Below are 14,695 nucleotides of genomic sequence, written 5' to 3'. Positions count from 1 at the left end.
AGCAAGATCACAATTTAATATTATCTGACTGGTTAAAATGACAACTGTCTTTTTGAATCCATTAAAGAATGCTCTTGATTTCTTTCAATACATAAACATAAATTTATATTTTATATTTCCATTTATAAACATAAAAACCCCATGTCCTTTACTGGAAGCATGATGCTGGCAAGGGGGACATGCAATGACATGCCACCCATTTGGTTTTACGAGTTTAATTACAGAAGCTTCAGATGTAGACTCAGTGTTTCCCTCCTATTGTTGTTTCCCTCCTATTGTTGATCTTGCTAGTTTCTACTTGTATATGGAGTATATAAAGGCAAATGCCTCAGTGGGACAGGATAAGAGAAGACCACAAGCTCTCCACTTTTCCAATTAGAAACAATGAACTTTCTCACTAACTTCTTGATACCTCCAGACAGAAGAGCTCCCAATAATATTTCCTCTTTTTTTTTTTTTTTTTTTTTTTTTTTTTTTTTTTTTTTTCTTTTTTCTTTTTTCTTTTTTTTCTTTTTCCCACTAAAGCTTTTGTATAGCTTTTGCTTTGGGGCCCAGACTTCAATAGTGTTATTCTTGACTTCTTGACCTGAAGTGTCACTTCAGGTTTGTATTACATACATACGTACATGAGATTTTAGGTAAAAAAATTTCAGAAGCTGCAACTGCAGAATGTGAGGGTGAGAGAACAGTGAGTGTGGTGAGACACTGGCACAGGTTTCCCAGAGAAGCTGTGGCTGCCCCCTCCCTGGCAGTGTTCAAGGCCAGGTTGGACGGGGCTCTGAGCAACCTGGGCTAGTGGGAGGTGTCCCTGCCCATGGCAGGGGGTTGGAACTAGATGGTCCTTTCTACCCAAACCATTCAACAAATTTAGGATTCTATATTGTCCCACACTTACTACTAGTGCCATACCACAGCAGAACCACTGGGTTTGACCCTGCTCCTTCACCCTTCTTTGCTTTGAACAGGAAACGTGGGTGTCTGACAGGGCTCTGCAGTCCCAAATACAGTCCTGCTATGCTTTCAGGCAAGGAGTGGTCAAGGTTTAGAGTTTTTGAGTTGTAGACTAAGGACTATGTGGTAGTCTCAGACATTTTTCTGTCTCTGTGGCAGCATGGCTGCTGAAGTGTTTGTGTATTGAATTTACTAGGAGTTTGCTGAAATTACAGTCTTTGGGATTGAAGTTTTCTATTTGTTCTAAGGAAGCATATAAAGCACAGCCCATGGCAAGGCAAACTTTCCTATGCAGCCCTGCCAATGTACTCCTACCCGGATCTTTTCTCATGACGAAAGTCATGTAGTCCAACAGGCTAAATCCTTGTTCATGATCTGGTGGCAGCTAGCCACTAATTTAACTAAACCCCAAGGATTCTTCCCACATTAGGGAATCCTCAAGTGGTGTTAAGATACTATAGCAGCTTTCTGGAATGAGGCGAGAGGTAATAGGGATGGCCTATTACAAATCAAATCATGATTTGATCTGGTCGAAAACTTTGCTGGATTTCAAGGAACATGTAGATGGTTTATTCCACCTTTACTTCCTTAAGTGACCCAGGAGATGTGGGGCTTCTTAGATGTTCTGCCCGCAGCCTCTTTGCTGAAATTCTTGACTGTGGTAGCATTTCTGCTGTAGACAACTGGCCATATGGGACCAGACTGAGATCACTAAACTTAAACTGCCTCCATAAAGGTAAAGCCAATCAGTTGTATTCTGCCTGAATGTGTTCACTGTTGCATTTCAGGCTATTTACGACATAATGCCTTACTTTTTTATTATGTGTTGTGGGCTATTTTTTAAATAGAAATATTTTTTCAAATTAGAGCCAAAATTTGCAGCTGTTTTTAATTTTTAGAGTGAACTTTTTTTCTTTTTACAGAATAAAGGAGAATTTTAAAATTAAGAATGTTACAAAATATAATGAGTGAATGACAGCAGCTATATAGGGGAATCCTGATCCCAGAGCTCTAACTGCCTTCTCAGGGATCCGGTTTTCACCTTAGGTTTGTATCAACTGTGAAAAAAGTCGGTTTTATTCCTGACAAATACTTTGAATTTCTGTAGTAAATTGGCTGAATCAGTAGCATTGGTCTGGAGACATTTTCTCTATTCTACTGTGTGTTCTCAAGAATCAGATCTAGTTTTCTCTAGGTACCCACAACTAATTTTTGGTTCATTTGCTGAATTAATGGGTAAGAACAACCTGTCTCTTTGAGTCTATTACCTTAGCAAGATCACTATGTTTGTGAGAAAGTAGAAAAGAAGGTTGACTTATCGATGCCAAAGACACTTCTGTGTGAGATTCTGCTGCAGTACAAAGTCATATTGAGGAGAGATCCACAGGGAAACTTTGTTCTTTATAGGGATTTCTGGACTGTATCATTAGAAGTGCCCTTTTCTGATTTGGCATATGAGACATTGTGCATCCTAAATTTTGAGAACATTTGTATCAGTCCCAGCAATGGTTGGAGCTGAAATAACCTATATGGGAAAACAGTTATGTATTTTAGGAGGAGACAAGACAAATGTGAAATTATAATACTGTGCTATTGTAATATTTTATATTGCAAAAAAATTTAAAGTTTTCTATTAAATCTATGAAATGATACAAGAAATCTTTATAAATAAATATCTTAAAGGCTGTCACATTCAGAATTAAAACTTTCAGCTTTAAAGTTCTGATAAAACTGCTTGTTAGAGGAAAAAGTTGGTATTTAAGACTCCCGAGACTGCTATTTATAAGCTAGTGGTACGCTGTTAATTTGTTCAGTGCTAGCATAGCAGGTCAAGCTCTTTTGAATTGTAAGACTGTTTTCATGTTAGCTCCAGAGGGAGAATGTATGTTTTCTTCTTGTGTGGTCATTAGAACGATTCTACCTAGAATGGAAGTGATGAGACCCCAGCAAAAAATTATCCTTTAACAGAAGGAAAAAAGGTGACTTGAAAGAAAGCCTTTTTTTAAACCAAACCAAACCAAACCAAACCAAACCAAACCAAACCAAATCCAAAATGACCCTCCTTTATAGTTTCTGAGCTCTTTAACCTAATTCTGTAGATATTTCCTACAGATAAGTAAACATATGCTCATTCGGTCTTACTTTCCTGAGTGTTGAACAACCACAGTTTTAAGAGCTAGATGAGATTTTTTTTCAGTATCAGATGTTCTAGGTGCATTTACAGTGTTTAGACTAGATAAGACAGTAACTTCCTATGATGTCATTACGATTAAGCAACATAAGAAAGAAGTGACAGGACCATCATAATTTTAAATCCACTTTTTATACACAAAATCTATTATTTCTGTCTGTCTTCTTTAAAGATATATTTATGCTGTCTGTGAGGTAATAGTATGATTCCAAAGTCTGTGTAAGCCAAGTCTGTCTTTAGCTGTCTTGTACAGTCAAAATCTAGAATAAAATATTTTTTATTGTTTATTATAGTTTTGGTTACTATTTATGGCAGAAAAGAAATAGGTTTCTATAAGCATAGATTTAAGTTTTAAAAGCTATATGGTGAAAACAGTTTTTAATAACACATGCTGCTTTGTAGAGCATGGAAAATAAAACTGATGAGAGTTAAATATCTTAGGTTTAGTGTGGCCATTGCAGTAAATTATTTGTAATACAGATGTGGTTCTGGAACCGATTGTGCCACGAGATATGTGAAAACAGAACAAATAAATGATCCACGCTAAACATTTAGTAACACAATCATACTAACTCCACTGAGCAGCCCTTCTGAATTACTAGAAGGTTTCAGGGGAAAAAATTGAGAATATTCCAGGAAACTGAGGGTTAAAATGTAATAATTACCTTATTGAATAAATATATAATTTCTAATTTGATATAAAGACTTATTTTCTAAACATTTGTACTAATACAAAGCTGTCTGAACTGTCATCTATTCATGTTTTGTCATAAGATATAGCTGCTGTCATATGTTATTAATAACAGATTTTAGCAACACTATGTCTTTGCATTTTATTTGAAATTGAAATGTGATTTTTGACTTTTTTTTTTTTACACTGAATGGTTTATAAAAGTTATTCTTCCTGAGACATTCTAGTGCTGAAAGATGAATACTTTATAAACAGCCTTAATTATATTTTTTGTCTACTTATATCAGGAATCTGGATTTTTCAGATTTTTCCAGAGCTGTAGTTTTTACATGCTAAGACTAATTTCAGAAAGGTGTCTCAGGGGAAGTACCTGTATTATACCTAACAATTACATATTAACTATAGCACATGCTGTACTGTGTCATGATGAGGATGTGTCAAACTGTTACTCATTTGGACTCCGGGAAGTTATTGTCAGCAAGGAAATTAAGGTCAAAAAATAAAAATTTTTGAATGCCTTAACTCTCTATTTTCTTTAACTTAGGGATGCAGACTTGTTCCTGTTAGACACAAGAAAGGCTCAAGCTTCTGATGTGGGCTGGTTTGTGTTTGACATTACCGTGACCAGCAATCACTGGGTGATTAATCCACAGAACAATCTGGGCTTGCAACTCTGTGCTGAAACTGGGGACGGTAAGATATAATTGTAGATCATAACTCTATATATGCTCTTGCCATCTCTTGCTAGGAAACTTTTCTGAACAGTTGTTTTTTAACTTGACTGGGTGACAATTTCCTGAGAGTTTATAAGCAAAGAACACAAGCCTTATCCTGCCATAGTTATAGTTTGTAAACTTTCTGCTATTCCTAATTCCGTAGAATATGGCAATTAAAAAGCTAATTGAATCTAGTTAAATTAAATTAAGTTTAGGATAAAAGCTCCTACATACAAAATGCAAAATGAAGTTCCATTTTAATGTTCTTCCACTGATGATTATATTCAGGAAACTTGAGATTTGCAAAATTATTGTTTTAGAAAGTTTCTAAAGAACTTTCTGGGCCGAAGCATGGAGAAAGGTTTAAATATACCTCAGGACAGTTCAGGAGGTACCTCATGGCTGCTGGTACTGATGTTGGAGAGCAGTTAACAATAGGGTAATGTGGGAATTGGTTTACTATCATTTTATTTTGGAGCAAAAATTAATTTAAAACCTTTTTATCTTGAAATGGGTTACAAATTTGAGATATCAAAAATTTTAGTAAGACGAAAATTAGAAAGAACACTGTCAAATCTGGAATCAGAGCTGTGGTTTTTTAGTACAAATTTACTGGGCTACTACATTATCCACAGTTATGCTCTTCATTAAAAAGTGAAAATGCATCTCAACACAAAATAATCTTTTCGTAAGAAATGTTCTTTACCTAGACTTCTTTAGAAACTAATAAAAAGAGACTTATATACTGTTTTTTCTGTGATGGTTCACTTAATCCATACTACTTTACAAGCAAACTTTCAGATTTAGCTCTTTCGTGTCAAAAAGCTTTTTATGTCGGAGGTCAAGGGATCTATGATGCCAGTTAATCTAAACCTTAGCTGACATAATGTTAATGAGTAGCAGGAGAAACCCCAGTGTAAGGATTAATATTTTTTTCCTTCTTTCTTTGTTCGGGCTACATTTTCTCATTGTTTTTGATCTGAATTCACCCTCAGGCTCAGTTGGGCTGCCAACAAAGCCTCTCATACTTTTTCAGCAAGTGCTTCTGCTGCTGGAGTGTTATGCAAAACCTGTCCTTTAGGCATGATGCTTAAAAAGGGAGTTGGCAGGCTTGAACGAGGGCAGTCGACCATTTCACCTAATACTGTCTATATGGTCAGAGTACAGTCAGTGGAAAAAGGAGGCAGCAATGCAAAGTAGACCACATTGTTGCTGCTCTCAACTAGCCTTCAAAAGCACCACACCTGAGCTCGGGCTGTATGGAGAGTGGCTCTGTTAGGCAGCTTGGTTTTGTGAGGCCATGTTTAAACCCTTAAAATTCTGGAGAGGTGACACCTCCGTCAGGCATCCAAATTAGGTGGACTGGCTTCTGGCCAGTTATCCTGCTCCAGAATAAACTCTATCCTTGACTTTTTTTCCAGGATATTCAAATACAGAAATTCTTAAAAATTAAATATCCATGAAAGGCATTCATTAAGAAGCCCTGGAACCAGGAATTTGTTGGTTCTAGCCTCAAAATTATATCTGTTCAGTAAACAGCAGGAAAGTTTGTATGGGTAAAAGGAAACCTTTAGGTTAATACACTGAAGAAATTGTAAAATAATAGTTTATGTAAATATTTCCCCTGTCCTACTCCCAAGATCAGAAAGGTGATAGATAATTTTCTATTTTAAATTCCAAAGACACAGCAGCTTTACCTTCTGCACCTCACTTATTTGAATTTCTCAACACAGCTCCTTGAGTCAAGAGAGAATTCCCCTCTTCCCTCACTGTCTGTTTCTTTTTCAGTTTATACATGCAGGAAGAGTGCCCTTCTAGGGACTACATTTTTCAAAATTATAGAAAAGACCTGTACTATACCACTTCAGCTTAGCATAAGGAAAATCATCCTTTCGTGCTCTTACATTTTTGCTCTTAAGGCTTTGATTATTTTTATTGGGTTGCTGTTACTTCTGGAAGCTATTAGAAACACCAGCAGTTGAATGACACATTTGTGTACAGATGGAACATGAATTTTTTTACATGACTCAGTATGTAGTGGACTCAGTTTGTAACCCAGAGAACCCCACCCGCCTTCGCTCCAACCAGTTTTCTATGAAAGCTCAGAGACTGCTTCAAATCAACCAAAAAACCTTCCCTTGGCTTAGGTGAACTTTAGGTCGTGCAGGTCTGAAGCACATTTCTTCATGCCTCCAGCTGTCCACTGAGTTTTTGGAAGGTAGAGGAGTTCTGCTGCCATAACTGGAGGACATTTATGGTTGGACCCGAACCTTTCTGTTGCAGCAGACCATTAAGCTAAATGTCATTCTGTTAAGTCAGAAGATCCCCGTTTGAGGTATTTAGGTGCTGCACTGGGGCGCTGGATAATCAAGTCTGTAAATACATACTAATTTTTAGATGTATTCATACAGCACCTTTAAAATGGGGTGTCATTAATTACTGAGGCTCTGGGGTGCTACTATGTTGTTATCATTACCATTAACAACAATCATTCTTACCGTTATCTTCAGTGACTTTTTAGGCAATTACTTCTGTAGATATACTTCTTCGGTGATTCCTGAAGATGGTGCATATATAATAATAATAATGTCTACATGAGGAATAAAAAAATTTGTAGCTATTTAATATAACAGTGTGATAAAAACAACTTTGAAGGAATGTCTGGTTGCTGTAATTCATATTTTTCCCCCTTTGAAAATGCTGAAAAAGTACAAAAAGCCACATGACATTGGAATGTGTTTTCTTTTTTCTTTAAGACAGTATTTGGTATCATACGTCTCATTTTAACATGAAATGTAGACTTTTTCTCTTAATGGGACATTTTATTTTGAACAGTAAGAATAAAGGTTTGCATGACACATATGGAAGCTGTCAACATATAATGCACTGTTTCCCTGGGGCTGTGGTAAATTAAGGATCAGGTTTTTTTGATTCTCTTTTTTAATGTCTCCTCAACATTCTGCAGCATCCCCTTTTGGCCAGTTCCCTCCTTTTGACACCAAAACTCCATGGTGTTCAAAATGAGAGGTGATCATTTTCACGCTGATGGAAGTGCGAGTGTTAGATGAATTGCAGCATAAAATCAATACAGATGCAGAAACAATTCGAAAAGCTCCATGCAATGCTTTTCCTGTATATAGGCCATATGTCTCCTAAGACTTAAAACATGTTCCAGTGAATCAACACCTTTGTATTAACATTTTACAATTTTTATAATTGGAAGTTAGCAACGGTTTGAACATCACTTGTACTGGAGGAGTGTAAATAGCTGCAAAAGCATTCCTCTTGCTGTTTATAACATTGCTGAAGAGAATCTAGTGTTATCCACAGAAAATGGGAGAGGGAGATAATACGTAACAATGACTATTAATGATCCACAGTATAAAACATGTTCCAAGTACACAGCTCTAAATACAACATCCTGGGTAGCCCCCGCAGCCATGTAGTTCTGTGTCTTTTGTTAGATTACTCCATCTGCCTGCACATCAGAGAGGAAGAAACTGGTGATAACTTTAAAAAACTCAAGGTGATTAAGGTGATTTCTATTACCACATAGTCCTATGGAAGGTTTCTTTGGACTTTCCTGCTGTTTGAGGTGGGCAGACAGCAGGAATACTCAGCTCCCCAACTCTGACTCTTATTTAAAGGTGTTTTGTTTTTTTTTTCCTCAGAACAAAGGGAAACTTGAAATAGATAGTTTCCTTGATCCAACTGACGTCCGGAGAAGGCCAATGCTCTCTCCAGCACATATTTGGGTACACTCCGAAATATGACGCCTGGAAGGAGGTTTGGCTCCTAGTCCTACATGCTGCAGGAAGGATTGGTGAGGTCCTTCTCCAGCAGTGATGGGGGAGACATTGAGACATGCGCTCTCTTTTTTAGCCTCTCCTTCTTTCAGCCCAGGCCTTCCAAAGTCCCTTTCTCCTACAAAGCCTTCAAAGAGGCAACATGGCCACATTCTCTGAGTTGCAGAGGGTGGCTGGCTTGCTTTCAACACATAGCAACCTGTGGCAGCACCCTGGCTTCTTCAGGTAGTTGGCTGCATACTTCATATTGGCCTTAGCCTCACCTTTACAACACTAAACCTTATCAATCTCAGCCTGAGGTTACCCCCAGTCAACCTTGACACCCAACTTACATGACCATGGTAGCCATCAAGTACTCTGAAGGATGCTGCTGGGTTGTTACATTTAAGTCTCTTCGTGGATCTGGTATTTACAAGGCAAAGTATCAGGAGTGAGTTCACCTTCATTAGTGTCCTTACAGTGGGGGAATTTAGGATATATATATTTATATCGATATATATATGGACTTTGGCAGGCAATAGCTCTGCCTAAATTCTGAGCCATCTGGAAGCCATATAGCCATGTTAGCACAGCACTGAACCCAAGCTAATATATCCTGCCCCTCAGCAGGTTTTATTAGCTTGGGCTCAAGCACTACCTAAGTACAGCTACATGAGTTCTAGTTCAGAGCTGACTTTGGCCAAAGTTACACTAGTAAATTAAACATGATCAGGAATACTGTGGTGTTAAACGAGCTGGATGGATGACTCTCTCAGTCTCTGAAACAGGGTAACCTTATGGCAGCAGCCCCTCTGGGAGAGGTCCCTGCAGCACTGCCTTGGGGTGCTGGGGACTCTGTGGTGGAGCTGGTGTGGGACCTTTCCACCCTGAGCAGAGCAGATGATCCTGCTCCAGTACCTGGGAATGCTCCTGGGCACTCTAATTTATTCAGACAGGTGTAACCCCCGCTTCCAGCTGGGTCAAAAATACAGTCAGCATTTTCTTCTGTCTGCTTGTAGCAAGTAGGAGGGTCAGGGAGGTGAGATGGGTTCCCATCACTTCTCCTGTCACCACTGCATACAGGTCCTGGTTGTACAACTGTGTGACTACCCCTTCACCCTGCTCCTCAGACAGATGAAGGATACATCTGCTTCTTAGCACCAGTCTTTTAAAGATAATGGCATTTGTCTTTCATTTCATTCAGAAGGCTTTTACGCATTTTATTATTTGGTGGATGACCAATTAATCTAATATCTCCTGTTTTATCATCTTCCTGAACACATTTTTAACTGTGCAGAAAAGTCCTAGGACTCCCACAAACCATTCACAGTTTAAGTACATTAAATTGAAAGGATACATCAGGTACTTAGAGGCATATTTGTATATGATTACATCTGATTTTCTGTGTAAGCACACATGGTACTGCCACAGTATACAACATACCATGGTTCCTAACATGTTCCCACGTGCTTTCTTCAAGAGCTTTAGGAAGATCAAAATCTACACAAAAAGATACACAAAATTCCTTCAACTGAACTGAATAAAACCAACAAAATGTAAGATTATAAAAACAAAACCTGAATCTTTAGTTTTAAGGCTGTGAAGCCTAGGAAATGAAGAGCAGACCATACAAGACCACCTATTTTCAGAATCCCTTACAGACTCCAGGGAGCAGAAGGGTTAATAAAACACATGAAGCTTGTGTCAAAAGAATATTTTATGTTGATATAGATAAATGTAATGACCAAAGGAAAAGTTTGCATAACAGTCTATGTAGATGACACTTATAAGGACAGTATAAAATACTTCAGAGTTGGAGTATTGAGGATGTCTTGTATATGGATCATCACATTTGTGTTGTTTTTTATTTTATTTAATAGGTCTTCATTTAAGCTTTGGTAGCCAAACTATATCTCAATTCTTTTGTTTCTGTGAAGTCCCATTGCTCTCAGGAGCACTGTCCAGACATCAGAAACCACACAAGTTTCTATCTAATTTTGAAAACTACATTGTGAGATTTCAGACTCAGAGCCTCAGGACAGTTTTCGCTCAGATATTACATGTTATTGGACCTTGTATACTCATGGCATTTCTTGAAAACACCTTTCCCAATCCTTATTTCAGATACCACTCCCCATGAGGAGGAAACAGAGGTGTGGCACTGGAAATTTTTCTTTCAACAAACCAGAAATGAATTCTCAGCATCACTAAAGTTTTCATTTCTATCTACAAATGCATAAAATTATTACCAAAATAACTACTGTGACCTAGCAGTAGTGGTTAATCTGTAAAATGTGTTTTGTGGCTTGTTGAACATTTTTGAAAGTAAATAAGTGCTTGTTTTTCATAACAAAATGAGTGGTTTGCTGCAGTTTGATGACTCAGGACAAAATAATGGATCTTGGAATCACTTATTGTCCTGTGTTGCCAGTGTAAATCTGGCCAAGATGCATAATGGCTGAAAGCTCTTGCAAAATTAGTGTCTGCTCATTGCCTTACATAAAATATATACTGCCCGATGAGAGGCAGCCAAGTCACAAATCTTACCACTGTCATTGGCATCCATGCTGGCGATCTCAGAAGAAGTCAGCTTTCTGAATGTCATGAAAAACAACGCGAGGTCTCCAGGTCTGGATTGTGAGACAGATTGTTACTGAAAGCTTAAAGGGCTCTTGCATTTCCATTTGGAGCAGCTGGCGGCGGGGAAATGAACTTTTAAAATGGAACTTGATCAGTTCGTGAAAAGAATTGTATGACATAACTGCATGTGACAACAGAAAAGAGGACATTGTACAGCAAATAGTACAAATATTCCTATCTTATGAGTTAAAAGAAAAAGAACAAAATCATCAGGGTTGTCGAAGTAGGACCTTTTTATAAGCTGAACTTCACAGTTATTTTTACAACAGCAATTCCTTTATTATAAGGGGACAGAATGTGAAAAGGCAAGTAATATTCATTCAGTTCAGTCAGTCAAACCGGCACTTCCATACAGGCTTTCATGCAAACCTGCTAAAGGCACTTTACTATCAAATAGAATAAAAGCCAAAAATAAGTTTAAATGCCAAGTCAAACAAATGCATCTTGCCAAAGACTCAAAATCATATGAATAATAACTATGGAGTTCAGCAGATTTGGAATATAATGCTTTACATAAGTCTTAGTCTCCAAATATACCTGTCAATATGGAGAAGAGATAATAAATTATCATAGGAGGATTGAGAAGCACGTGCAAGAATGTGAGGAATATAAAGGCTCTGGACAGTCCCCACCCAGAGTAGGTTCAACTGTGAAGCTTATTTGTTTTGTTAGGTGTAGGGGCAATTGCAGTGGCTAGGTTCAGTGGAGCAGGTAGGTGACTGCTGTTTCTTGTCGTTTCTTCTTCTTTTCTTCTAAAGGCTTCAGAAAAGGCTTTGAAATCCTTAAAATTAAAAACATGATAGAAGGATAAAACCAAACCCATTTTTCAGAATGCTTGACCACGTTCAATTCTTGTTCAAGAGAAGCAGAGACACACCTTGCTGTTTTGGTTTTACCAGTTTCATGTGGGTGAAGTTCCGAGGGAGGTGGAGTTAAGCAGGTCAGTCTGAGTCATTCAGCTGATTTTAGAAAATATTGCTCTAATACCACAGTGTGGAACAAATGCATGCTGGAGAGACCTGGATTTTCAGTTGTCATCGAAGCCAAGAGTTTTCTAAATGCTTACAAGAAATGATAGACTAAAACTACTTACTAAAAATGAAGCCCATGAGTGCTTCTTGCTATAAAGGCCAATTCAGGTTAGGGAAAGTTTTTTCTTACTGTATTATGAAATCCACACTGTGGAAAAAGGTGAGGACTACCTAACAAGACCATGGCACACAGATGGAGCTACTGCTGTGGCAGAAAACTTGATGCATTTCAGAGGCAAAATACTTTGAAATATCTGCTGTTCAGGAAGGGGCAAAGCTTTGTGTTCTTAGAGAAGGAAATCTCCCCTCCCCCCACACCCTTTAAAAAAAAAAAAATAAATAAAAGATAATAGAAGTTCTGTAAATGCAAACTTTCTTTTGCACAGAAGCAACCTAAAATGGAGACAACATATGTGGTTTGAATTTCCTAACCAAACAGTTCATAGATCCTCTTCAGAAGAAATATAGTGTCTCAAGGGCAGTGTATATTTTGATTGCTTCGTCTTCTGAAATTTGCAGTTAAGCTAAGGCATATGATAAACCGAGAGAGAAAAGTTTAATGATGAACTCACAGAAATCAATAAAAGCTTTCCTGTTGACTGCACTAGAAGCAGAGCCAGTGCATATACCATTCATAAGTTGAACAAATGGATCCTGAAAACTCAGGCTGGCTGCTTAAAAGATCAAGCAAATCAAGGAATAAAGTCACATAAGACATTTCTGTGTGTAAAAAGGCTGTGGGTTACAGGATTAATTTTTTATCATATATCTCTATGCTGTGAATAACCAAGTAAGCCTTAACTTGTGGAATCTTAATAGCCATCTCATTGCTAAAGTCTAAAGGAAACCCAGAGGAAACTTAATAATATTAAAAGTTATTTTAAAGGGAGTTCACATTGGTTTGAAGGATATTTAGCTTCGCACACAATATCCACCATTGTAAATTCAGAGAACCTAGATTTAAGTTCAGAAAACCTCCACACATCTTTACAGCCCTCAGTATATAAATCTAATAGTATTCTTAAAATGTCCGCTAGTAGGGTATTAATCTTTTACAGATAAAATTAAAATTCTGAAAGACTTTGGAACAAAAACTAAAGAAAAATAGTAAAAATATTCCCTCTAGAAATGAGGGGAAACTTGGAACTTTGTGGTAAGAGGCTAGTTTGTCCATGTTGCAATGAATAGAGAATAGTCTGTACAGTTTTTCATATCTGACTTGCACCAGAAGATTGGAACATATAGAAATTAATGTCACTGAATTATTTAATAGTAACTCAATCACATGAAAAGAAGAATTAAAGAAACACAGGACTAAAAAGCCATTTAAAATGAAATCAGAAGCTTCAACAAATATATTTTTCCCTTGCAGTCAAAAAAGTAATTATCAAAATTGTTCAGAGTATGTTGCCAATTACTCTGCTCCATAACTGCTAACTTTCTCAGTTCTTCTCTTGCTTTTGCTGGGCTCTCTGTCACTGGAAACATCTTAAACCAATTTAAAGTGCTACACCTGAATAAACATGTTGTAAAAGTGTTTATGTATTGAAGTGGGTCAGTTCAAGGTATGGTATTTGGCTGGAACTTCTAATTTCTCTTTTTACTGCAAAAGGGCTGCCAGAAGGAGGAAGTCTGAGCTGAATTAATACATTTGTTACAGTGGAAGTAGAATGGAAACTACTTTAACCACAAATCAAACTGCCTCTTTCATTTACGCCAGTGATAGAGTTTTTCTAAGAATTATAGACTCTGGCATACAGCCACTGTAAGTTTGTGTTTGAAAAGGAAACCTACATGCTTATTTCTATAAGGTTTACTCCTATGCTTATTTGCAAGTTCTTTTTCAGGATGATTGAGTTAATGGCATTATATATTTGTGAGGCAGATGCTTCTTTGTCGCCCATGTAGCAAACTTTTCCAGTTGGTGTAGAAGGATCCCCAGGCGGGCTGATGCTGCACAGAGCAAATGGTGCCTGTGCCCATACCTTCCTGCTGAAGGACCTCTGTGTCCCCCACCCAGCACAGCTGCACAGCTTCACATGACACTGTCTCATTTTCTGACGGTTGAAGGGCTCTGCATAATACACGTACGCACAAAAGTGTTTATGCTGCCAAAATAAATTCTGTTAAGAGCAAGGGTTTATTTGCTAAAATGTCACTGATGCAGTTCAAGTGACTTGTTTTGCTTTCTTTTCTTTCAGTGAGGTTTAGATCCTATAATAGAGCGAGGTTACCACACAGTACTGACTGAACAAATATTTTAAAGAAATATGCACATCCCCTGGGAACAGAACCAGAGTCAATAATGTACATATTTCAAACTCTGTTCTCTTGAACAACTGAATGCCTTCTTACCTTTACTAGTGAATGAACATCAGTTTGAGTAACACTGCACAATATTTATTTTTAAAGCAGAAGTATATTTATTATCTACACTTCTATGCGCTACTGATTTGCTTCGGGTATATAAGGTTCCACATCTCACACTCCAGTGACGTAAAAATTAGATGACTGCATTACATTATCCTTTCTATAGCCTATAAACTTTAATGGGGCTCATTTATTTTTCAGTTCTATAAATGTGTACACGAGACTGAATTTAGATATCTGGGTAATGAATAAGTTATATATTGCACAAGAGACAACAATTTTATGCAATGAAAAACTAAAGCTGTTGAAACTTTTGTAAA

General features: G+C 37.4%; 1 protein-coding gene across 4 annotated transcripts in view; it reads left to right on the top strand.

The window, feature by feature from the left end:
* The window catches only part of BMP5 (bone morphogenetic protein 5), a 59,299-nt gene that overhangs the window by 29,175 nt on the left and 15,429 nt on the right, over positions 1–14,695 (top strand). For all 4 annotated transcript variants that reach the window (XM_026846293.1, XM_026846296.1, XM_026846295.1 and 1 more), the window contains one exon: positions 4,378–4,526. In XM_026846293.1, coding sequence (XP_026702094.1) covers positions 4,378–4,526 — 149 coding nt within the window. The remainder of the gene's footprint in view (positions 1–4,377; positions 4,527–14,695) is intronic.

This window comes from Athene cunicularia, assembly GCF_003259725.1.
Source record: "Athene cunicularia isolate RWA chromosome 3 unlocalized genomic scaffold, athCun1 chr3_part1, whole genome shotgun sequence".
Taxonomy (NCBI): Eukaryota; Metazoa; Chordata; class Aves; order Strigiformes; family Strigidae; genus Athene; species Athene cunicularia.
Note: the sequence above shows the minus strand (reverse complement) of the source record. Positions and strands in the feature narration are given on the sequence as shown.